Raw genomic sequence first — 25,837 nt, forward strand, 5'->3', positions numbered from 1 at the left:
CAGGGAGCAGCCGGACCATGCCCTCAGGTGGGGCCAGGGTCACGGCCTCCCCGCCTCGTCTCTGTGCAGCTCATTGAACCCAGGAGAGCCGGCTCTGGGTGTCCCTGCCTGAGGCTGTGGCCAAGCAGATGCTGGGTGGGCTCTTCCTGGTGGGCTGCCAAGGGTAGGGGAAGTGGGGGCTTACAGCAATGGAAGGCTACAGGCCGGGGGTCCAGCTCAGGGTGTCCTGGGGGCTCCGGGAGGACCACCCAGCATCCAGGGTCACCTGCATCCTTGGTGGTGGCCGCGTCCTCCTGTCTCTGCCTCTGTCACCTCCATGGCTGTCTCCTCCGTGTGTCTCCCAGCACCCTCACCTCTTCTTACAAGGACACCCACCACTGCATTGAGGGACCACCTAGCTCCAGTCTGATCTGGAGGGACAGGGTGGTATCAGTCAAATACTTAGGGGTCCCAAGCTGGGGGGTGGGCGACAATGTCTTCAAAGTAGCAGCGGGCAGCGGCACCCTGCCGTTCTTCCCGTTGGGAGTGAAGCGCACTGGCTGCTGCCCAGCCGGCCAGGCGACTGGTGGAAAAATGGTCACGGCGGGGGGCGTTCTCAACAGGGCTGCTTTAGCCTCCCAGCAACGGACACCAGCGCCCACTCCAATGGCACAATTCTGCCAGCGAGCAACCGACCCTGTGGACAGAGGCCCACATCGGTGCTTCTGCTCCTGGAAGGACCAGAGGTTTGTTCCTGTGGTGATGGAGGCATGCCCACCTGGGGTTTTGTAGGAACTCAGCTGGCACCACTATCTGAGAGCTTGGGTGTCTGAATCCCGTCCTGTGGCATCAGTGCCCAGACCCACTCTGAGCTTAGGAGGCGAGAGAGGGGCCCACGGCCAGGCACCCGCTGGGCACACCTGGGAGCCACTGGTCGGTGGCCCAGCTGGGCAGTGACACGTCATGGGTCAGGCTGTCCTCCAGGATGAATCCCAGGCAGAATTGCAGGCCTTCTCTGGAGCTGTGTCTCCAACTGTGGAATCAGGGTGCAGGGGCCATGGAGGGAGTTGGGGCCCATGGGGGCGGGAGGGAGCAGGGCTCACGAGGGGAGTGGGGTCATGGGGGAGCAGGGCCCCCGGAGGGAAGCAGGGTGCCACGGGGGGGCAGGGTTTCCCCAGGGGAGTGTGGGGGGCACGCAGGGTGCTAGAGGGTGCAAGGGGAGCGGGGCTTGCCCACTGTTACACTCAGTGGGGACTGGTGCTCCCGGAGCCCACAAGTCTGCACTCTGCAGGGTCAAGGGTCATGGCCCCTCAAAGGGTCCCAGTGTCGTAAGGGTGTCGAAAGCAAAGTCGCGGTTGATGCCTGGCCGTGCTGGGCTTTGTGTCCAGAAGCCCCTGGTCAAGAAGGAGGGGCATCCTGTTGGTAGGGCAGTGACTGACCGCCAGGAGGAGGGCTGTTGTGTCACAATGGAGGGCAGGGGACATGCAGAACATGCTCCTGGCTCACCTCAGCTGTGACGGCCCGGGACTACAGCCCTGGCCAAGACGTCTGTGTGGCCAGACGGAGCTCAGACACCTCAGGGATGGGGTGAGTCTGCGGGTCATCGCCAAAGGGGGTCTAGTGGACAGTGGGGGGCCCTGCTGGCCCCCGGCATGGCCGCAGTGGCTGTGGGCTGAGCCCTGAGCCCCGCTCTCCCCGGTCCTTCAGCTGCTGTCCTCACACACAGTGGACGGTGCTGGACAGGGTGGGCTGCCACATCCCCCTTCTGGCGAGCACTTGCTGACCAGTGTCTGGGGGGCTGGCAGCTCCTTTGAGGCTGCCTCACTCCCGTCGGCCCCCTGGCTAATCTAGGGTGGTGTAAGGGCTGGCATTTTTTCCTCACGAGGGCTGTGCATGCCCTGGGCCTCCTTGCCGGCAGTGGTCAGCCCTGTATCGCCCTCCACCCAGCCTGGCTCCATCCACCTGCCTTCCACGGCCCAATGGGTCATACTGTCTGAGCAACAGCTTCCGAGAACCCCAGCCTCAGAGCAGACAGGGTGCCGTGTCTCTCCGCTGGTGGTGGTGAGGGTGGTGGTCAGCTGTGCTCCAGGCAGATGGTGGCGTGCTCCAGCTGCCCCACCGAGCTCAGTGGCCTCAGGGGCTGCCCTGTGGCTCAAGCGGCCCGGTCACTGGCGAATGCTGACCCTCAGCCTGCCAGCCTGGGCCAGTGTTCCAGGACTTCATCCAGCAAGCCTGCATCCTCTTCACGTTCTTCTGGGCCTGTTTCCACAGGCCTGGTTGTGGGTTGGCAGCTGAGGTTTTGGATGTCGGGCTTCGCAGGTGGCACTAGTGGTAAAGATCCCACCTGCCAATGCAGGAGACAAAAGAGACGTGGGTTCAATCCTGAGGTTGGGAAGATCCCCTGGAGGAGGACATGGCAACCCACTCCAGTATTCTTGCCTGAAGAATCCCATGGGCAGAGGAGCCTGGCGGGCTGCAGTCCCTGGGGTCGCACAGAGTCGGACAGGACAGCATGCATCCACAGCAAAGTGTGGATAGGGGCAGTTCAGTCACTCAGTTGTACCTGACTCTTTGCGACCGCATGAATAGCAGCACGCCAGGCCTTCCTGTCCATCACCAACTCCCGGAGTTCACCCAGACTCACGTCCATCGAGTCAGTGATGCCATCCAGCCATCTCATCCTCCATCATCCCCTTCTCCTCCTGCCCCCAATCCCTCCCGGCATCAGAGTCTTTTCCAGTGAGTCAACCCTTCGCATGAGGTGGCCAAAGTGCTGGAGTTTCAGCTTCAGCATCATTCCCTCCAAAGAAATCCCAGGGCTGATCTCCTTCAGAATGGACTGGTTGGATCTCCTTGCAGTCCAAGGGACTCTCAAGAGTCTTCTCCAACACCACAGTTCAAAGGCATCAATTCTTCAGCGCTCAGCTTTCTTCACAGTCCAACTCTCACATCCATACATGACTACAGGAAAAACCATAGCCTTGACTAGATGGACCTTTGTTGGCAAAGTAATGTCTCTGCTTTTGAATATGCTATCTAGGTTGGTCATAACTTTCCTTCCAAGGAGTAAGCGTCTTTTAATTTCACGGCTGCAGTCACCATCTGCAGTGATTTTGGAGCCCAGAAAAATAAAGTCTGACACTGTTTCCACTGTTTCCCCATCTATTTCCCATGAAGTGATGGGACCAGATGCCATGATCTTCATTTTCTGAATGTTGAGCTTTAAGCCAACTTTTTCACTCTCCTTTTTCACTTTCATCAAGAGGCTTTTTAGTTCCTCTTCACTTTCTGCCATAAGGGTGGTGTCATCTGCATATCTGAGGTTATTGATAATTCTTCCGGCAATCTTGATTCCAGCTTGTGCTTCTTCCAGTCCAGCGTTTCTCATGATGTACTCTGCATATAAATTAAATAAGCAGGGTGACAATATACAGCCTTGACGTACTCCTTTTCCTATTTGGAACCAGTCTGTTATTCCATGTCCAGTTCTAACTGTTGCTTCCTGACCTGCACACAGATTTCTCAAGAAGCAGGTCAGGTGGTCTGGTATTCCCATCTCTTTCAGAATTTTCCACAGTTTATTGTGATCCACACAGTCAAAGGCTTTGGCATAGTCAATAAAGCAGAAATAGATGTTTTTCTGGAACTCTCTTGCTTTTTCCATGATCCAGCGGATGTTGGCAATTTGATCTCTGGTTCCTCTGCCTTTTCTGAAACCAGCTTGAACATCAGGAAGTTCACGGTTCACATATTGCTGAAGCCTGGCTTGGAGAATTTTGAGCATTACTTTACTAGTGTGTGAGATGAGTGCAATTGTGCGGTAGTTTGAGCATTCTTTGGCATTGCCCTTCTTTGGGATTGGAATGAAAAGTGACCTTTTCCAGTCCTGTGGCCACTGCTGAGTTTTCCAAATTTGCTTGCATATTGAATGCAGCACTTTCACAGCATCATCTTTCAGGATTTGAAAGAGCTCAACTGGAATTCCATCACCTCCACTAGCTTTGTTCTTAGTGATGCTTTCTAAGGCCCACTTGACTTCACATTCTAGGATGTCTGGCTCTAGGTCAGTGATCACACCATCGTGATTATCTGGATAGGGGCAGGAGCTCCCCAATGACTGTTGATCGACTCACCAAGCTCAGTCCCCATGGGGCCTGAGAAAGGAGGTGCTTCACAGCTCCCTGGACCCCCACCTTGGGGGTAAAGGGGCTCAGAGGGGCTGGGGGGGAGTGAGAGGTGCATCCCTGTGAGGAAGCCCCCCACTCGGCCCACTTGTCCACCTTCCCCCCGGGGTCCTGGCCCTGGGTGCCTCACCAGGGGCCCTGCCCTCCCCCGCAGATGCTGTGGCTGCTCTTCCTGACCCTTCCGGGCCCGGGGGGCTTCGTGCCTATGTCCCTTGGTGAGTTCTGAGTCCCTGTCCCTGTCCCCTGCCCTGGCCACCCAGATGCCTCCATACCAGTGCAGAGGGGACTGGTTAGTCGACCCCTGGGAGGGACTGAGTGTGTGCAGCCGGGCAGGGGTCCCTGATGGCTCCCTTCCTCGGCTTCCCAGATCCCAACCTGGGGAGGGAGCAGCATGGCAACGTGGGGGTGCACGACGCCCCTCCAGGCCGGTGGCCATGGCAGGCCAGCCTCAGAAGGCGCAGCAAGGAGCGTGAGCAGTGGGAGCACGTGTGCGGGGGCTCCCTTGTTCACCCCCAGTGGGTGCTCACCGCGGCCCACTGCATTGGATGGTGGGTCACTCTGCTCGCTGCCCCAGTGGCTGGGGAGGGGAGCGGGGATGGGGGGCACAGGGGGTGTGGGTGTGGGCTGGGGGCCAGGTGCTGGGCCGCACAGAAAGCCACAGCTCTGCCAGCAGCCAGCCCTGTTCCTGCTGCAAGACAAGCCTGGCCCTGCCCCAGCCCAGGCCTCTGAGTGGCTTCCGACCCCTCTCCCTCAGGGAAAGCCCGCAGGCTTCTGCCTTCAGGGTGCAAGTTGGGCAGCTGAGGCTCTGTGACCCAGACCGGCTGATGAAGGTGACTGAGATCATCCCACACCCTGATTACAACCACCTCCTGTCTGCCAAAGGGGGTGCGGACATCGCCCTGCTGAGACTGGAGGCCCCTGTGACCCTCTCCCCTCACGTCCAGATCGTCTCCCTCCCACCTGCCTCACTGAGGGTCCCTGAAAAGAAGATGTGCTGGGTGACCGGCTGGGGTGACTTCAGACTCGGAGGTAAGGTTCTGGGAGACCCAGTGGGCGTGCAGAGAGACGCTTTATTCTCTGTGATGTGGGGGAATCCTCTCCTTGTTTAGTGGGGTGAAGTATACCTAACAAGGGCTTCCCTGGTAGCTCAGCTGGTAAAGAATCCACCTGCAGTGTAGGAGACTTGGGTTTGATTCCTGGGTTGGTAAGATCCCCTGGAGAAGGGAACGGCTACCCACTCCAGTATTCTTGGGCTTCCCGGGTGGCTCAGTCGGTAAAGAATCCTCCTGCAATGTGGGAGACCTGGGTTCGGTCCCTGGCTTAGGAAGATCCCCCTGGAGGAAGGAATGACAACCCACTCCAGTACTTTTGCCTGGGAAATCCCACGGACAGAGGAGCCTGGCGGGCTACAGCCCATAGGGTCACAAAGAGTCGGAAACAACTGAGCGACTAAGCACAGCACATACCTAACAAAGTTTTGCCATTTTAACCACTTTTAACTGTACATGAAGTACATTTACATGATTGTACAACCCTAACCGCCATTGGCCACCAGAACGTCCCCCCACACAGAGGCGCCATCCCGCTCAAGCACTGGCTCCCCTCCCCCAGCCTCTGGTGCCAACACCAGCTCTCTGTCTCTAGGGATTTGCCTGTTCTGGAAGCTTCCTGTAAATGGAATCATACAATGTATGGTCTTTTGTGTCTGGCTCATCTCATTGAGCATGTTTTTAAGGCTCATCCACATTGTAGTGAGTCTCAGCGCTTCGTTCCTTTTTTACGGCTGAGCTCAAACTACCGCATAATTGCACTCATCTCGCACGCTAGTAAAGTAATGCTCAAAATTCTCCAAGCCAGGCTTCAGCAATACGTCAACCGTGAACGTCCAGATGTTCAAGCTGGTTTTAGAAAAGGCAGAGGAACCAGAGCTCAAATTGCCAACATCCGCTGGATCATGGAAAAAGCAAGAGAGTTTCAGAAAAACACCTATTTCTGCTTTATTGACTATGCCAAAGCCTTTGACTGTGTGGATTACAATAAACTCTGGAAAATTCTGAAGGCGATGTGACTACCAGACCACCTGACCTGCCTCTTGAGAAACCTATATGCAGGTCAGGAAGCAACAGTTAGAACTGGACACGGAACAACAGACTGGTTCCAAATAGGAAAAGGAGTACGTCAAGGCTGTATATTATCACCCTGCTTATTTAACTTATATGCAGAGTACATCATGAGAAACGCTGGACTGGAAGAAACACAAGCTGGAATCAAGATTGCCGGGACAAATATGCAGATGACACCACCCTTATGGCAGAATGTGAAGAGGAACTAAAAAGCCTCTTGATGAAAGTGAAAAAGGAGAGTGAAAAAGTTGGCTTAAAGCTCAACATTCAGAAAATGAAGATCATGGCATCTGGTCCCATCACTTCATGGGAAATAGATGGGGAAACAGTGGAAACAGTGTCAGACTTTATTTTTCTGGGCTCCAAAATCACTGCAGATGGTGACTGCAGCCATGAAATTAAAAGACGCTTACTCCTTGGAAGGAAAGTTATGACCAACCTAGATAGCATATTCAAAGGCAGAGACATTACTTTGCCAACAAAGGTCCGTCTAGTCAAGGCTATGGTTTTTCCAGTGGTTATGTATGGATGTGAGAGTTGGACTGTGAAGAAGGCTGAGCGCTGAAGAATTGATGCCTTTGAACTGCGGTGTTGGAGAAGACTCCTGAGAGTCCCTTGGACTGCAAGGAGATCCAACCAGTCCATTCTGAAGGAGATCAGCCCTGGGATTTCTTTGGAGGGAATGATGCTGAAGCTGAAACTCCAGTACTTTGGCCACCTCATGCAAAGAGTTGACTTATTGGAAAAGACTCTGATGCCGGGAGGGATTGGGGGCAGGAGGAGAAGGGGATGATGGAGGATGAGATGGCTGGATGGCATCACTGACTCGATGGACGTGAGTCTGGGTGAACTCTGGGAGTTGGTGATGGACAGGGAGGCCTGGTGTGCTGCGATTCATGGGGTCGCGAAGAGTCGAACACGACTGAGCGACTGAACTGAACTGAACTGAATATTCCACTGTGTGGATGAACCACATTCTGTGTATCTGCACCAGTTGATGGATGCCTGAGTGTTTGCTGGTTTTTGGCTCCTGTGAGTCAAGCTGCTATGAGCCTGAGGCTGCCAGCACCTATTAAAGCATCTATTTTCAATTCTTCTGGGTCTAGATCAGGTATGGAATTTCTGGGTCATCCTCTAATTCTATGTTTGATCTTTTGAAGGGGATTCCCCTTTGAGCTGAATGTATCTGAGGCCTAGGTCTCAGATGGGCAGGTGTGTGGGATACTGGGGACTCAGGGCCTTTATTCTCTGCCAGGTCCCAGCAATTACACCCATGGTTCTCATGGGTCCTCACCATGACCGCTGGGGTGGACCTTGACTGTCCTCCTGCAGATGAGCAAACCTGGGATCGAGAAGCTAGGGCCTGCTCCTGGGCATGTACCTGAAGAAGCCAAAATTCAAAAAGATACCTGTGCCCTGATCTTCACTGCAGCACTGTTCACAGTAGAGCCAAGACATGGAGACAATCTAGATGTGCATCAACACATGAGTGGATAAAGATGCGGTACACGTACACCATGGAATATTACTCAGCCGTAAAAAAGAACGAAATAATGTCATGTGCAGCAACACGGACGGACCTAGAGATTGTCATACTGAGTGAAGTCAGGACAGAAAAAGACAAATATCTTGTGATATTGCTTATATGTGGAATACTAAAAAATTGTACAAATGGTTTACAAGACAGGAATCATCACAGATATAGAAAACAAACATGGTTGCCAGGAGAGAAAGGGTTGGGGAGGGATGAAACTCACTGCTGCTGCTAAGTTGCTTCAGTCGTGTCCGACTCTGTGCGACCCCATAGATGGCAGCCCACCAGGCTCCCCTGTCCCTGGGATTCTCCAGGCAAGAGCACTGGAGTGGGTTGCCATTTCCTTCTCCAATGCATGAAAGGAAAAGTGAAAGTGAAGTCGTTCAGTCGTGTCCAACTCTGTGCGACCCCATGGACTGCAGCCCACCAGGCTCCTCCACCCATGGGATTTCCCAGGCAAGAGTGCTGGAGTGGGGTGCCATTGCCTTCTCCATAAAACCCACTGCTATATATAAAATAGATAACTAACAAGAACATACTATATAGCACAGGGAACTCTAGTCAATACTCTGTAATGAACTACATGGGAAAAGAATCTAAAACAGAGCATCTTTATATATGTATAACTATCTACTACTTCTACTACTAAGTCGCTTCAGTCGTGTCTGACTCTGTGTGACCCCATAGATGGCAGCCCACCAGGCTCCCCCATCCCTGGGATTCTCCAGGCAAGAACACTGGAGTGGGTTGCCATTTCCTTCTCCAATGCATGAAAGTGAAAATTGTAAGTGAAGTCGCTCAGTCATGTCCGACTCTTCGCGACCCCATGGACTGCAGCCTACCAGGCTCCTCCATCCATGGGATTTTCCAGGCAAGAGTACTGGAGTGGGGTGCCACTGCCTTCTCCATAACTATCTATATATAGGTATAACCGAATCACTTTGCTGTACACCTGAAACGGATACAACATTGTAAATTAACGATTCTCCAATAAAAAATAATTAAAACAAACAAACAGAAAAAGAGAATCTGGGGTCTGCCGTGGTCTCAGATGTCAGAAGGTGCAAACTTGAACCCATGTGGCTCAGAGCACTTGTCAGGACAAGGGCTTGCTACGTCCCTTCTCCAGGGAAAAAGAACTCCCAGAAGAATGCCGTCCTGGGTCGTCCTGTCCTTAGGCTTATAGAGCCCTGCGTCCTGGTGCTGGGTGGGTTTAGTGGGGAAGCTGAGCCGTGGGGAAGCTGAGCCCCAGGGCCCCAGGGTGCTGGTTCTGGACCCAGGGTCAGGGTTGGCAGTGAGGACCTGGAGCCCACCGCTGACACCCCAGCATGGAGCAGAGTGAGTGCCTGCCCTCACCTGGCCCCCGACCCCCGACAGGGCCGCTGCGCCCACCCCACCACCTGCAGGAGGCGGAGGTGCCCATCGTGGGGAACGAGGTTTGTAACCGGCACTATCAGAACTCCTCTGCAGACGCCACCCATCAGATCATCAAGGACGACATGCTGTGTGCGGGCAGCGAGGGCCGGGACTCCTGCCAGGTGGGACCCAGGCCCGCTCCATCCTCCCGCCCCTCCTCGCCCACGAGGGGCCACTGCAGGGCGCTGAGGGCCACCTCTCCTGCAGGGTGACTCTGGGGGCCCCCTGGTGTGCAGCTGGAATAACACCTGGGTCCAGGTGGGCATTGTCAGCTGGGGAGACATCTGTGGCCATCGCGACCTCCCTGGGGTGTACACCCGGGTGACCAGCTACGTGTCCTGGATCCGCCAGTACGTCCCGTTCCCTGGACCCTAGATGGGGTGGGGGTGGGGTCTGCACGACGAGAAGACTGCCAACCCTTCTGGCCAACACCCTGCTTCTTTCCCAGGGCCAGCCTTGCCCTCCCAATCCCCCTTCCCCTCGCCCTGGGAGGGAGAGACAGCGAGAAGCCCCGTGCGCTGCTGTCTCCCAGCAGTGTGGTGGCCCCTGGCCTGCTGCTCACCCTCTGTTTCCCATTAAACTCAGAAAAGCCAGCCCCCGACTGTGGTTTGGGATCGCGGCGTTGTGCTTGCTGGAGGGAGCCGTAGAGGGCCCCTGGAGGGGTCCTTGGACTCTGGCGCCAGGCTGGGTTGCCACGGTCTGGGGGTGGGGACATTTCCGAGAAAGTTTTCTGGGAGCTTGCAGGGGAGGGTTAACCTTGCCGCTGGGTGCATCCCTTTCCAGTGAGTGCAGGGCAGTGACTTTGTTCTGATCACATCCCGCCCGGCCCCCCCCACCAACCCAATGCCTCCTATGACGTTGGTTCAGGACTCTCACCCCCAAGAGGGGTCTCTGGAGCATGTTCAGTTCAGTTCAGTCACTCGGTCGTGTCCGACTCTTTGCGACCCCATGAATTGCAGCACACCAGGCCTCCCTGTCCATCACCAACTCCCGGAGTTCACTCAAACTCACATCCATTGAGTTGGTGATGCCATCCAGCCATCTCATCCTCCGTCATCCCCTTCTCCTCCTGCCCCCAATCCCTCCCAGCATCAGAGTCTTTTCCAATAAGTCAACTCTTCGCATGAGGTGGCCAAAGTACTGGAGTTTCAGCTTCAGCATCATTCCTTCCAAAGAAATCCCAGGGCTGATCTCCTTCAGAATGGACTGGTTGGATCTCCTTGCAGTCCAAGGGACTCTCAAGAGTCTTCTCCAACACCACAGTTCAAAAGCATCAATTCTTCGGCGCTCAGCCTTCTTCACAGTCCAACTCTCACGTCCATACATGACCACAGGAAAAACCATAGCCTTGACTAGACAGACCTTTGTTGGCAAAGTAATGTCTCTTCTTTTCAATATGCTATCTAGGTTGGTCATAACTTTCCTTCCAAGGAGTAAGTGTCTTTTAATTTCATGGCTGCAGTCACCATCTGTAGTGATTTTGGAGCCCAGAAAAATAAAGTCTGACACTGTTTCCACTGTTTCCCCATCTATTTCCCATGAAGTGATGGGACCAGATGCCATGATCTTCGTTTTCTGAATGTTGAGCTTTAAGCCGACTTTTTCACTCTTCTCTTTCACTTTCATCAAGAGGCTTTTTAGTTCCTCTTCACTTTCTGCCATAAGGGTGGTGTCATCTGCATATCTGAGGTTATTGATATTTGTCCCGGCAATCTTGATTCCAGCTTGTGCTTCTTCCAATCCAGCGTTTCTCATGATGTACTCTGCATATAAGTTAAATAAGCAGGGTGACAATATACAGCCTTGACGTACTCCTTTTCCTATTTGGAACCAGTCTGTTGTTCCGTGTCCAGTTCTAACTGTTGCTTCCTGACCTGCATATAGGTTTCTCAAGAGGCAGGTCAGGTGGTCTGGTAGTCACATCGCCTTCAGAATTTTCCAGAGTTTATTGTAATCCACACAGTCAAAGGCTTTGGCATAGTCAATAAAGCAGAAATAGATGTTTTTCTGAAACTCTCTTGCTTTTTCCATGATCCAGCGGATGTTGGCAATTTGAGCTCTGGTTCCTCTGCCTTTTCTAAAACCAGCTTGAACATCTGGACGTTCACGGTTGACGTATTGCTGAAGCCTGGCTTGGAGAATTTTGAGCATTACTTTACTAGCGTGTGAGATGAGTGCAATTGTGCGGTAGTTTGAGCATTCTTTGGCATTGCCTTTCTTTGGGATTGGAATGAAAACTGACCTTTTCCAGTCCTGTGGCCACTGCTGAGTTTTCCAAATTTGCTGGCATATTGAGTGCAGCACTTTCACAACATCATCTTTCAGGATTTGAAAGAGCTCAACTGGAATTCCATCACCTCCACTCGCTTTGTTTGTAGTGATGCTTTCTAAGTCCCACTTGACTTCATATTCCAGGATGTCTGGCTCTAGGTCAGTGATCACACCATTGTGATTATGTTGGTCATGAAGATCTTAGGAGGGGCTTTAACCCAGTAAGTGAAGGGGTGGCCCTGATCCCACCCTGTGCATTTCAGGGACGCAGGTGAGATCAGAGCTGCCAGTACCTGTGGAGGGTTGCCCCAGGGACTGGCCCATGAGCCCTTCTGCCCGTCCCCCTTTCTCTCCCTGAGGCTGATACTCAGCCTGGAAAATCACTCCCACTTGGGACCTGGAGGCGCCCAGGGACACATGGATCCTGCCCCTTTCCGTAGCATGTACAAGTCTGGGGTCTGGCAGCGGGTGGGCCCCCAGCCCCGGCAAAGTCCCCCTGGAGACACTAGGGCGCCCCCCCACACATCTGTGTCCAGGCCTGGGTCCTGGGGGCAGGAAGCACCCAGCATGTGTCCTGGGGACTCGAGGCCTGAGGATCAGGGCGTTCCAAGGGGTCAGGGCTGAGATGGGGCGGGACACACAGGGTAGGGAGCGGCCCCCTCTATGAAGTGGGCACATGGCTCCCCTAGTGGGCAGAGTGAGGCTCTCCCCAGCTCGGAGGGCTCCCGTGGGCACCTTGAAACCCCAGGGAAAGACCCTACGAGACTGTGGAGGGCCTAACACCATGGTGGGCAGACTCAGACGAGGCTGGACAGTGGGTGGAGACCACCACCATTGGGAACAGGTGGTTCCCAGAGGGAAAAGGACCGTGACACTGGCTTCCCAAGGCCGGGAGCTGCACCCCTTCTGATACAGTCCTCCTGGGCTGTGGTCCTCAGGGGGAGGGCCTGGCCAGGCCACCCTTGGCCATCCCGACACCTCCAAAACTCTCTGTGTGCCCTTTACTGCCGCCCCCTCCCTGCCCAGCTCTCAGCCGCAGCCTCTGGCCTCCAGGTTGCGTCCGTTGTCCAACACTCTCTGCTGCGTGAACATACCACTGTTTGTTTCCATGTTGTTTAATTAATGTATTGGCTGCACCGCATATGGGATCTTAGTCCCTCGACCAGGGATTGAACCTGCGCCCCTGCTTTGGCACCTTGGAGTCTCAACCACTGGACTACCACGGAAGTCACCTACCTGTTTATTTTTATTTGAACTTTCTTTCCTTTTTTTTTTTTTTTCAACCTGAATTTACCTGCTCAGGACATTGGTGCTGTTCCAGGTCTCTGGTGAGTGTGTATCAGGCTAATCTTTCACACTGGTTTGTGTGGGAATGTGTGTCCATTTCTCTTCTCGGAAAGCCTGCGTTTTGCTCTGTAGCCCTTGACTTTGTCATTGGCCTTGAAATGCCATTTTAACAGGTTAGCGCTTATTTTAACCTGCATTTTGCTAATGACTCAGTCTGCTGTGCGTTTTCATGTGCTTCCTTGGCACCCTGCTAGCTTCTCTTGTAAACGCTTTCTCTACTTGGGCTTTGTTGGGGCAGTCCGACCGCAGGTTGGAAGACAATTTGAAGACACAGAGTACTGCAGTAGGGAGGGAGCTCATTAAGAACAAAAAGCAGAGATAATGCAGGTGCTGCGAGCACCTCAGGCCAACCTCCTCACAGGCCAGGGAGAGTCGACAGTTTTCATGGGTTAGTAGCCATCTTTTACAGCCTCAAGACAGAGAAAATTCCTGCTGGAAGATTGGCATTAGGTAATTGGTTAAGTTTAGGCGGTAAAGAATGCCTGCAATGAAGGAGACCCGGGTTCGATCCCTGGGTCAGGAAGATCCCCTGGAGAAGGACATGGCAATCCACTCCAGTGTTCTTGCCTGGAGAATCCCATGGACAGAGGAGCCTGGCAGGCTGCAATCCACGGGGTCACAAAGAGTCAGACACAGATAAGCGACTAACACTTTTTATTTTAGGGCACAGTATGTTGACTACTTGGGTGGGCATCTTTGCCTAATTTGGGGTGAGAAAATTTGCTGGTGATGATCGGGGGTGGGGGTGTCTTTTCCCAATGGTTACAAAGGGGCTCAGTCAGCTTCGGAGGTGACCTTGGCTCTGGGCTCCGCTTCTGTGGCCTTGGGACGTGACCTTGGGACAAAGCCTTGAACCTGTGGCCTTGGGGCAGGACTCAACACATTTTTGTTTCTCAGGATGGTGTCTGGGGAATTCTTTATCTGTTCTGGATACAAATATTCATGCTTTGCGATTACTTTCTCCCAGGGAGAAAACACCCCATTTTCTCGGGAGTGTTTTTTGGGGAGCGTAGGTTTCTGCTTTTGATGCCATCCAGCATGTCCCCAAGGTTCTGTCTGTGGCCCGTGCTCCCCTTTGGCGGGGTTTTGCCTGTAGCGTCTTTTCCGTCCCACACTCTCGTGAGTGGCCTGTGTCCGGGGTATTTCTGTGCTGGTGTGTAAACTGGAGAGCTCACTGTTATTGCCTTGATGTCATATAATCACTGACGTCCTCAGACTGGCTTCTACCTCCTTAACTTACTAATTTGCATTGTCCCAGCATTTCTCAGAGAAGGCAATAGCACCCCACTCCAGTACTCTTGCCTGGAAAATCCCATGGACGGAGGAGCCTGGTAGGCTGCAGTCCATGGGGTCGCTAAGAGTCGGACACGACTGAGCGACTTTACTTTCACTTTTCACTTTCATGCATTGGAGAAGGAAATGGCAACCCACTCCAGTGTTCTTGCCTGGAGAATCCCAGGGACGGCGGAGCCTGGTGGGCTGCCGTCTATGGGGTCGCCCAGATTCAGACACGACTGAGGCAACTTAGCAGCAGCAGCAGCAGCATTTCTCTGCCTTCTCCCCTTTTTCTTCTAGAACAGGCATCTGTGCATAACCCCGATAAGAGAAGATGTTGATCGGCCGTTCATCTCCTGTCTCACGTGCCCTGAATCGGCCATCTGGACAGCATCTAGACTGTTAATTCTGGGTCATTGTGGCTGCCTATCTCATCGTTCTCTTTGATGGCATCTCTTTTAAAAAGATAAGAGTGGCCTTGATGATGAGATTTTATTTCCTTTGCCGAGTGAATCTCTTGGGACATTTGCCTGTTATTGAGCTTTACTGTAATTGATTCAAAGGTCTGGGATGTGGTGTTTCTGAGAATATGCTTGTGTTGCCCTCTTCCTCAAATGGCTGTTCGCTTGCTTCTAAATTGTCTTCTTCACCACTCTGAAAGATTACTTGCCTGTCAACTTGCATCTGCCGTTACTGTGGGATCATCTGATACAACTACTGATTTTTCAAATGAGCTGTGACTCCTCAGAGTGTTAGACATGGTCGGGATCCCCTCCACCTGCCCAGCCTGCCCCTGGGGGTGCCGCCTGCTGTTTTGGCTTCGGTTCTGCCCTGAGATGAAGATTTAGGGGAGGCTCCCTGTGGAAGGGGAGGGAATCCTGGCAGGGAGGGAACAAGAGCTGGTGACACAGGTGTGGAGAGAGTTCCCACTGTGGGTTCAGGAGCTTTCTCTGCCGAGGCTCTTCTGGAGTCAGGAGAACATATCGTTCTGTGACATCTCTCCAGAGGGACTAGGGAGCCGTCGGTGGGTGGACCCGCCTGACATCGGTCCTGCTGTGAAGCCGCACCGACGGCAGGGCCAGGCGTGAGGCTTTCTGCTGGGATGAGTCTCCATCTGTGGATGGAGTGGCTGATGCAGGCCTCCGTCCTCGAGGATGGAGAGGAAGACGGGTCGCGTGCCCCTGGTCTCACCGGGAGTGTTTGACAAGAGCCAAGTTTTGAGCTGCTTCCCATTGTCTGGATGGGATTTATGCTGGAGAATGGGGGTTTGAGGTGCTTGCAGGTTGAGGACCAGGTGCGGAGGGGGAGCGATGGGGAGCGGGGGTGCCAAACCCAGGCCACATGCTGCCACGTGCTGCTGGGAACAGGCCGGGAACCTCAGCCTGAGAGACAGACTGCAAGTACCAAGGGGGCGGATTATAGACTAAGAGATGTAAGGCGAGCATTTGAAAGCTGGTCCCCCGCCAAGTCCCCGGGAAGCCCTTTTGAGGGCATCTAGAAGGGGCCGTTTGCACCCTAGATGGGTGAAGACTGAGGAGACGGTGCCTGGAGGTGGCAGCAGCAGGGAGCAGATGCTCTAGGGCTGATGGCAGGTCCCTCTGCCCTGCAGGGTGGTGGCTCAGGAGCCAGGCCGCTGCCCTTGACCCTCAGGGTGGGGAGGGGAGGTGGTAAAAGAGCGCACCAGCAATTGATTCAAATGGAAACACTGTTTATGTTCGTGTAGGCAGAATCTGGACGCGACCTGAAAGCCCTTCTGCTGGAGATGAATGACTGTGGGGGGGCCCTGTCGCCATCCAGGCAAGCAGGCAGATGCTGGAGGCCGCGATGCTGGTGTCACCGCAGGCGGGGGATGAGCCGCGGGGTCATCCACTGGAAACACCACGCAGGCGAAGCAGCGCTCGCAGTGGTGAGGGCGCGGCCTGCGGGCTTCAGACAGGGAGGTGGGCTCCTCTGCAGCATGTGCAGCGTGTTCAGGGCAGAGACGCCTGGTTGACGGCCATCATGATGAAGTCTACAATAGCGCGTGCTGGGGAGGCTGTGAAGGGAAGGGGAGCCTCCCATAGTCGGTGGGAATGTAAGCTGGTCAGCAACTGTGGAAGACAGTATGGAGGTTCCTTAAAAACTGAAAACAGAGCTACCACCGTGCACGTGTGCTGGGTCGCTCTAGTCATGTCCCACTCTTTGCAGCCCCATGGACTGCAGCCTGCCAGGCTCCTCTGTCCATGGAGATTCTCCAGGCAAGAATAGTGGAGTGGGTTGCCATGCCCTTCTCCAGGGTATCTTCCCAACCCAGGGATTGAACCCACATCCCTTGTGTCTCCTGCCAAGAGCAGGTGGGTTCTTTACCACTAAGCCACCTGGGAAGCCCCGGTGCTACCATATGACCTAGCAACCCCACTCCTGGGCATGTGTCCAGACAAAAATCTAGTTTGAAAAGATACACGCACCCCAATGTTCACAGCAGCACTAACACAATAGCGAAGACTTGGAAGCAAACTAAATGTCCGTGAACAGATGACTGGATAAAGATGTGGTGCATATACATGATGGAATATTACTCAAGCATGAAAAAGAATAAAATAATGCCATCTGCAGCAACATAATGGATCTAGAGATATCATACTAAGTGACACATTAGAAAAAGACAAATACCATATGATATCACTTTTATATGGAATCTAAAATATGATTCAAATGAACTTATTTATAAAACAGAAACACTCACAGACATGGAAAACAAACTTTTGGTGACCAAACAGGATCAGGGAAGGAAGGGATCAGTTATGAGTTTGGGATTAACAGATCCACTTTACTGTGTATAGACAGCCAATAAGGATCTCCTGTATGGCACAGGGAATTATATTCAATGTCTTTTAATAATGTATAATGAAGAATACAAAAAAGAATATGTGTGTATGTGTGTAACTGAGTCACTTTGCTGTACATCTGAAATGAACACAGCACGCCCCCAACCCTAGGCCTTGCTGCCCTTCCCCGGCCCTCCCTGCTGAAGACCTGTATGAGCAGAGAAGAGCCTGCAGGCGAGAGCCCAGCATCTCCCTCCTCCCAGGCCTGGGGATCCTGGGCTCGGCTGTGAGGCAACCCGGGCTGGGCAAAGCCCCGCAGATCGGGCGGGAGTGTGTCTCCTCCCAGTCCCGGTGCTGGACGTGGAGACCTGCTGGGGCAAGGCTGGTCCTCCGGAGACCTCTGCCCTCAGCCTGCACATGGCACCTTCTCCCCGGGTCCTCCGAGGTCTCTCCATGTGTGTCTGTGTCCTTCTCCTAAGGACACCTGCCATGTTGATTAGACCGTCCCCCTGATGACCTCTCTAACAACCCCCTCTCCAAATACAGTCACATCCTGAGGAATGGGGGCCGGGGCTTTAACACAGAAATGCAGGGGATATCACACAGGCCACACAGGGGACCCGGGCTCCCTGGAGAATTGGGAGAAACACCTCCGGCCCTCCTGAGTCTGGCTGACTTCTCTCAAATGCACGCACCTCCCCACACACAGGGGTCCCTCTGGACCCCAGGCTCTCCTAGAAGACACCTCGCAAGTGGGTCCAGGCAGAGAGGTGCCAGCTCCCAAGGGGTTGGGAACCGGGACCAGGGAGGGGCCCAGGGAAACCCTCACTCCTCATCCTCTGATTCTTTCCCGACCTCAAACCTGAGAACAAACAGGCCCTGAGCTGACCCTCCACCCTCCATGCCCCAAGATCCATCCTGCCTTCAGAGGCTATGGTCAGGGCAGCACTGAGACCACATACCCCCGGAGATGCCCGGGTCCCCAGTGTTCCCATGGGTGCCCGGCCCACACTCTCAGTGCTGGAATTCTCCTTTGTCCTGGCTCTGGAGCCTCCATGGGCGTCAGTAACTGTGAGCCCTCAGGGTCTGGGAGAGACGTCAGGAGGGTCGTCAGCCCAGGCGCTGGGCTCCAGGCTGGAGAGCAGCCCTTGGTCCCTGGGGGTGGCCGGTACCCAGAAGAGCAGGGCCGGGCCTCACCACCCCACCTCCAATTAAGGACCCACTGGGGCAGCAGCCGGCCAGCGCCTCTCAGTCGTCTCCCTCCTCCCTGCCCACCGAGTGTCCCTCCCAACGGGACCCACCTGGGCCGGGGGCTCTGGGCTCTCGCTTCTTCCCCTGCCCGGGCCCCCGCCCCCACCCCCTGCTGGAGGAGGCTGAGTTGAACTGGCCCCGGTCCCTGGCCCCCACGGGTAGAGGACCGACCTGGCCGCAGCACACAGCCCTGTGCCCACTTCCTGTTTGAGGGGGATAAATGGGGCCCTGGGGGAACCAGGGGCAGAGACGTGGAAGCAGCTTGGAGGAGGCCACCCTCCTGTCCAGACCAGCCGGAGCCTCAGGCCGCCCTTCCCGAAGTTGGTGCTGGGGGTCCAGCTGCCCCTCAAGACCGCCTGCAGATGCTGTGGCTTCTGGTCATGACCCTCCCCTGCCTGGGGCACTCCGTGCCCGTGACCCCCGGTGAGTTCACACCCCACGCAGTGCCCTGAGGATCCCAGGACCCATTTCTGCACCCAGGGTTAGCCCATCTGGGGGGCAGGGGCCTCCCCCCTTCTGAACAGCTTTGCCTGGGAAGGTCATTGTCTGGGTCCCTGATGGCTCCTTACCTTGCTTCCCCAGGCCCCGGCTCAGGACGTGAGCTGGTAGGCATTGTTGGGGGGTGCGATGTCTCGGCCAGGAGCTACCTGTGGCAGGTGAGCCTGAGGTTCTACAATAGGATAGCTGGCCTATGGATACACTTTTGTGGGGGTTCCCTCATTCACCCCCAGTGGGTACTGACTGCTGCCCACTGTGTTAAGCCGTGAGTATTCTGTGTCCCTGTCCCTGTGGCTGGCTGCAAGGAGGGTGGGAAGCAGAGGGGGCTGTGGGAGGTGTGTGTGGGTGTCCAGGGGCCCCTCCCCAGCTCTGGGGGTCCCCAGCCTCCTCTGAGTGGCTCCCGGTCCCTTTCCCCAGGAAAAGCCGGAAGGCTTCTACCATCAGGGTCCAAGTTGGGCAGCTGAGACTCTATGACCATGACAAGCTGAGCAAAGTGTCCAAGATTGTCCAACACCCCGATTACGACCAAATCCTGTCTGCTAAGGGTGGGTCGGACATCGCCCTGCTGAGGCTGGAGGCCCCTGTGAGCCTCTCCTCTCACGTCCAGGTGGTCTCTCTCCCGCCTGCCTCACTGACGGTCCCCAAGAGGAAGATGTGCTGGGTGTCCGGCTGGGGCAGAGTCACGGTTCACTGTAGGTTTGGGGAGACTTGAGGCGAAGGATGAGGAACTGGGGAGGCCGGGTCTTCAGGGAAAGCAGCTCACTCTGCAGACCTTTGGACCCCAGGGAGGGGTATTCTGCATAGTTCTGGACGGGAACCTTTTGGAACAACCTCAGGGGTAGGCCACTAACTCTGGGTTCTGGTCAGACTCTGCCCCAGCCGTCCTGGGCTCTGACCCCCTCAGCCTGAGCACACAAGGAGGTCATCAGGTCATGGGGAGGAGGTCTGGGTCACTGAGCATGGGCGACCCGCCAAGGTCAGGGTTCCTCCATGCTGCAGGGGGATGGGCACCTAGACGTTTGAGAATCATGTGATCAGACCCCAAATTCATGGCTGTGGGGACACTGAGTCCAAGGTCGGGGCGCTGGGTCTGGATCCCAGGGTCGGGCTGGCAGTGGGTCCCCAGGCCCCCCGCAGACTGAGGGGAGCCCCTCCCCAGCATGGAGCTCACCCAGCCTCTCCCTGCAGCGCCCCTGCCCCCACCCTACCAGCTGCAGGAGGTGGAGGTGCCCATTGTGGGGAACCAGGTTTGTAACCAACACTATCAGAAAGTTGAAAACACCACCAAGCCAATCAAGGACGACATGCTGTGTGCCGGGAGCAAGGGCCAGGATTCCTGCAAGGTGGGACCCCAGACTCACCCTCTAATCTGTCCCCCCAACCCCTGAGCAGGGGACCCGCCAGCCCCACTGCCTAGGGGCATGGGAAGTGCTTACTGAGTGGTGTTTTCCCACAGGGTGACTCCGGGGGGGCCCTGGTGTGCCTCTGGAAATGCTCCTGGGTCCAGGTGGGAGTTGTCAGCTGGGGCCACAAGTGTGCACTCCCCGACTTCCCTGGGGTATACACCCGGGTGACCAGCTACATGTCCTGGATCCGCCAGTACGTCCCGCTGTCCCCAGGACCCTAGACCTGGAGACCCCCAATCTTCTTCGCTCAGGGGCCCCTCGTGGTCCAGGGGAGAAGGCAGGGGCTCCAGAAGGGGGCACCATGTGGAAGGGAGAGGCCGGCAGTCAGCTATCTGTGACGTGAGCCTCATTAAACTGTGCAGAGCTGCTCCCAGGCTGTGTGTGCTTGATCTGACCGGGGTGGGGGTGGGGGGTCTCTGGGCGGGCTCCCTGGGCACAGTCGGCGGGGAGCAGGGTGGGCCCACCTCCCGGGGAGGTGTCCTCGGCTTCTCCCTCTCCCGCCACCGCCGTCTGTTGCCTGCTTCTCTGAGACCCTGCGACCTCAGTCCACATGTCCCTCCCCACCCCTCCCCACCCCTCCTCACCTGACACCCGCACCAGGAGAATGGGGTCCCCGTTGGCATCTCTCACGACTACAGCTGTTTCTTACAGGATGTGTCCTGTGGGCCCCCTTGGACAGCTGGTCTCTGGGGTTCGGAGGTGCGTCTAGGTGACACTGGAGGAGTAAGGGGCCTGGGGTCTGCGGAGAGAGCCCTGGCAGGGGGCCCAGCGGGAGGGGTGTCCAGGTCCATGTCTTCACGCTGCTTGACCTCCAGCTGACTCCCCCCCCGGCCCAGCCTCTCAGGACCCATGTGAAGAGCCAGCTTTTCCTGAACAGAATGAGGCATCTGTCCAGAATGGATTCTGGCCCCTCTCCCTGTGGGACCCAAGGGCTCTGAGGATGAAGTTTGGGGCCCAGTTACAGTGTTCTGGGTCCTAATTAGTTTTACCTGGCTTGAGCTCAAACTGGACACAGCTGATTCCTAGTCCTTGAAAACAAACTGGGCAGACAGCTGACCGTTTAGACTCTGTGGCAATTGGAGGACCTGCCCATTTTTGTAGCAGCAATGACAGGAGCCTAATCGGTGAAGTTGGGTCCAAGGTCGATGGGCCTAAGTGGTGATCACCATAGGTGTCAGCAGGACAAGCTGATCTGAATGTCTTGATGACAGGCTGAGGGAATAAAAAGTGATCATTAAACTCTTTGATGCTTAAAAAAGTGAACTAACGGTTGTTTGTAAGGTGCTGTAGGATTTACAACCAAATCCTCAAGTGGAATACATTTTGTTGACCCAGGATGGAAGAAATATTCACTTATTGGGGTCTGGGGAAGTCGTTCCGTCTTATACATGATTGAACTCGATCTTATGCTAACTTAACTCTCAGCCTCTTTGTGGCCATCAAACACACATTGGGCACCTGCTTTAATTATTAAAGAAAAGGGCGCATTGGTCAGAATTAAGGAAAGTAAACACCTCCCTTCCTGGGGCTCTGAATGCTGGTGCTCCTTTCACAATAAGACTCCCTCCCAGGTGCCCAACCGGGCACTGGCTGGTCTGTTTCCTGTCTCCCGTTGCGAGAGACCCACCCGGTCCTGCCCACTCTGTTGCAGCTGCACCCCACAGCCATCTTTCCTGCCTCAGGGCGACCCCACGGCCTCCGGTCTGCAGGGTGAGAGGCTCCCAGCAGTTGCAGGGGTGCCCAGCTGGGGCTCTGGCTGGGCCCCGTGTGACACTCTGGGGACCTAGCACCCTGGAGCACCTAGCAGCAAATCCGGAGTTTCCCCTGACTCAGTCCCCTGGCCTCAACCTAGGTCAGCCTGGAGGAACTGACCTCCTCCTCTTCTTCCCAGACTCGCTGCTTGGGCCCTGCCCTTGACCTTCTATTCTGGTCTTTCAGTGTCCAGGGCTCCCCTGACCCTGAAGGAGGCAGCAGGGAGATGCTGGTGGTGGTGGAGGGGGCAATGGAGAGTGCCCCAGGCCTCTACTTGATTGAAGGCCACGAGGAGTGACCGGGGGTGCTGGGACTGACCAGGATGGCATGGCTTCCCTGGGGGGAGGTGTCCCGAGCTCGGAGGGCGGAGGGCTGAGCTGGGACCAGTGCCCTTCCTGGGACCAATGCCCTCCCTGGCTTGGCAGAGAACAGCAGGGATGTCAGCGTCAGCTCTACCTTGAAGCCACAGCCCCCAGCTTGGTCCGCCTGTCCCAGAATTCACCACATGACACTGTGCGTGGTTCCAAAGGGAATTTATCCAAGTCAAACGATTTTGACTTGGTGTCACATCCACCCCCAGACACCCATCCACCCACCCCTTTCTCCTGTGAGGCAGCCTCTGTTCTCTGAATTAGCCAGTCGCCATGTGAATGTGACCCGGGTATGACATGACTGCCTTTTCTCTGGGGAGATGTTAGCTCTCCTGGGGACCACTCAGGTGAGGGACTGGCTCCCTCAGGGTCTGTCTCTGGGTGGGAACCAGTCCCAGTTGCCTGTAGGCGAGCAAAGCACCAGGGTCTCAATGGAGGTGACGCTTGGACCCCGGGACAGTAGTGGGGGCAGGTGGGAGCAAGACCCAAGCAGTGGGAAGGGGCAAAGGTCGGCATGCTTTCCTGGGGTGCCCAGAGCAGGTCCCACGGCCCCCTAGAGGAGCTGTGGGTCCTGGCAGATGTGGTCCTCAGCCTGCACCTCCTCTCTCCCCCTTGGCAGCGGTGGGAGGTGGCTGGGGACAGGGACAGGGACAGGACCCCTTCCCCTTCTTGCCCGCTGTCCTCTTGGCTGAAGGGCCACAAGGGCAGGTCCAGGCAGGGCAGCGAAGGCCAAGGTGCCCAGAGATGAGGGAGGATCTTGGGTCACAGGCGCCTGCTCAAGTTGGCAGGGATGCGGCTCCTGGGCCAGGTGCTCCCAGAACGCACCCTCCTCCTGTATGCTTGGCGCCCGGGCCAGGTAGACCCTTAAGGTCATGCCTGGGATTCTCCTGGATTCCCCCTCAGCCTGCCACAGGGCCCACGCAGCAGCTGGCAGAGGGGCGGGGAGCACGTTTTTTTATCTACAACCCAGCCTGGCAGGGAGGGAGGCTCGCCCGGGATCAGTCCTGGCCACCGCTGGCTGCCAGACCCCGTGCCCTGAAGCCCGTGTCAGATGGGGCCAGGGCAGAAGGAGAAGCTGGAGCTGCTGCTGGCCCTTGGCAGGCGTCCCTCCAGGTGAGGGGGTCTCAGGAGGGCAAGGGGCGCAGGCCTCTTGGGACTGTGGTGCTGTGGCCCCAAGGCAGGTCTCTGGGCCGGGCTCTCCAGCACCCCTGGTCTTTCCGGTGGGGGTTCGTGAGCGGCGGCGCCCAGGCCCTGGGCAGCACTCCGGGCAGTGGCCTAGGGGAGAGGTCAGGGCCGCACATGCCCTCCCAGGTGCTGGCGCTCAGTCCCCCTGCCTCCGCCCACAGGTGTGGCTCCGTCTGGCACTCCTGGGGCTTTCCTTCCTGGGAGACAGAGGTGAGAGCCCAGGCAGGCGTCCTGCTGCCCTAGAGCCCAGGCCCCTGCCCTCTGGGCAGGCTGCGGCTCCTCTGGGCTGGGTGTTCCCCAGCAGGGAGGCAGGGCTCCGGCCACACGCGTTCCGCTCACTCCGAGGTCTGTCCTGGGCCCTCACAACATCTAGCTTTTCTTCCCGGCTCCACCCCCGGGAGATATGTGTGGGGTCACTTCCAAGCCCACCATTTTTTTTTTTTCCAATTTTTTTTTTTTAACACCAAGAAGCGTTTTGTATTGGGATGTAGCCAATTAACACTGTTGTGATAATTGCAGGTGGACAGTGAAGGGACTCGTGTATCCATCCTTCCCCAAACCCCGCTTCCCATCAGGCTGGCATGCAACATGAACGGAGCTCCCTGTGCTCTACAGTAGGTCTTTGTTGGTAATCCATTTTAAAGATAGCAGTGTGCACGTGACCTTCCCAAAGTCCTTAGCTAGCCCTTTCTCCCCCACACCCACTGGTTCTTGAAGGCCGTCACCTGTGCCTGGTGGGTCTGTGTGAGAACACTCAGGTCCTGCGGCTTTGATAATTTTCGAAGTCCTTCCCTGAGGCTGCTCAGCTGGCTCAGGAGCAGACGTAGACGCAGAACCCGGTGGAGCCGCCCTCACCCCCAGGCCTTCTCACCAAAACCTCAGAACAATACCCAGGAGACCCTCCTCTCGTCCCAGCAGGGGGACTGAGGCCTCCCCAGTCTCCAGCCTGGGAGCCACTCACTACCCACGGGGCCCACTTATGTCTAAATTGATTAAAATTAGGGGAAAAGTTTAGTCACACAAACTGAAGTACTGAGCCCTTTACCATGGAAAGTTTCAGGGGGCGGCTGCTTGTGGTTCAGAAAGTTGGTCACAGGCAGGAGTCTAGAGCTACTCAGGAGGGGAGCCACCTTGGCCCCACCCCAGGCCCTGTTATTGCAGAGGGGCCACCTGGGGGCTGCTGGGCTGACCGTGAGCGTTCTCACCCACCCCTCGACCAGCGAGCAGCTTCGTCCCGGAGGCCCGCGTCGTCGGGAGCACCGAGGCGTTCCCCCGCAGTGGCCCTAGCAGGTCAGCCTGAGAAAGCAGGGCCTCCACGTCTGCGGGGGCAGCCTCATCAGCCTCCGGTGGGTGCTGCCCACTGCCCACTGTGTCTGCAGGTGAGTCCCGCTTCCCTCTCACTGGGGCTGTGCGATGCCTCCGCCCCCGTTACCCCGGGTTCTGTCCCTGGTCAGGGGACTAGATCCCACACGCTACAGCTAGGACCCAGCGCAGCCACATAAACAAAAATGAATGTATATATAAAAAAAGAATTCCTGCCTGTGTGTGCTTTTGCACACTGCTCTCCTCAGGGGACCCTGTCCTGACCCGTCTCAGGTCAGTGTCTTACCTGCCAGAGGGCTCAGCTCAGCTGTCCTCAAACACTGGGAAGGGGCCATCCGCCACCCCCCGCCCCGCAGCTGCACCTGGAGCCCCTGAGCTCTGGCCGGCCGCCTGCCTGCCTCCTGGCACAGAACCTGTCTGCCGCCCGCAGCCAGCCTTGGCCTCTGCCGTCTGGGCACCGCTTGCCTCACTGTCCACCTGGCCTGGGAAGAGTGGGGTCCCGTCCTTTCTGCCCCCAGCAACAAGGCCCCGCCTCATGCGGGGCTCTGAACAAAGATGGATCATCTAACCCCATGGCTGGAGTGGACCCTGGAGTCTTTGTCCCCGCCCAGATGTGGCCAGCCCTGTGGGCCAGGGCTGAGCAGAGAGGGTCTGAACAAAGCCCCCAAGCGCATGGCCCTCACCCCCAGAAGCCAGTTCCGATGGTGCTAATGCCACCAGACTCTTCCTCCTCACGCCCCATCACGTGCCCCCACTTACTGCGCAGCTCTGTGAGCCTGACCGTCCAGCTGGGAGCATCTGTCCTGCACACCAGCCCCCCAGGCTGTCTCCATGGCTGTGCTCTGTGTCATCCGACAACCTTCCTTCAACAGGAATGCGCCTGCTGAAGCTGGCTTGGCTGTGCCCGTCTCTCAAACCGTCAGACCCGTCCCTCTGGCCTTGGTGGGCTCCTCCTTCCCAGTGGGCACCCCCTGCTGGCTGACTGGCTGGGGGGACATCAGGCAGGATGGTGGGCGAGGAACCAGGGGCGGGGGTGGAAGGGGCGGCCCCGAGGTGGAGCAGGCTGCGTGCAGGGGTGACGGGTCACTCGTGGCCTCTCTGGGCATCCCTGTCCC

General features: G+C 56.2%; 2 protein-coding genes across 2 annotated transcripts; both read left to right on the forward strand.

Moving 5' to 3' along the window:
- The first annotated feature begins 4,505 nt into the window (after positions 1-4,505).
- Positions 4,506-9,815, forward strand: LOC102389905 (mastin). Its single transcript, XM_044935848.2, has 3 exons — positions 4,506-4,711; positions 4,918-5,192; positions 9,198-9,815. Exons 1-3 carry the CDS (start codon positions 4,506-4,508, stop codon positions 9,446-9,448), a joined length of 732 nt encoding a protein of 243 aa, XP_044791783.2. The 3' UTR covers positions 9,449-9,815.
- Positions 9,816-18,461: 8,646 nt separating this feature from the next.
- On the forward strand, positions 18,462-20,380 carry LOC102414822 (mastin). Its single transcript, XM_006043765.4, has 5 exons — positions 18,462-18,610; positions 18,770-18,950; positions 19,103-19,377; positions 19,874-20,028; positions 20,142-20,380. The coding sequence occupies exons 1-5, from the start codon at positions 18,550-18,552 to the stop codon at positions 20,310-20,312; spliced, it is 843 nt and encodes a 280-aa protein (XP_006043827.4). The 5' UTR covers positions 18,462-18,549; the 3' UTR covers positions 20,313-20,380.
- The last annotated feature ends 5,457 nt before the right edge of the window (positions 20,381-25,837 follow it).

The sequence above is a fragment of the Bubalus bubalis genome, chromosome 24 (genome assembly GCF_019923935.1).
Source record: "Bubalus bubalis isolate 160015118507 breed Murrah chromosome 24, NDDB_SH_1, whole genome shotgun sequence".
Lineage (NCBI taxonomy): Eukaryota > Metazoa > Chordata > Mammalia > Artiodactyla > Bovidae > Bubalus > Bubalus bubalis.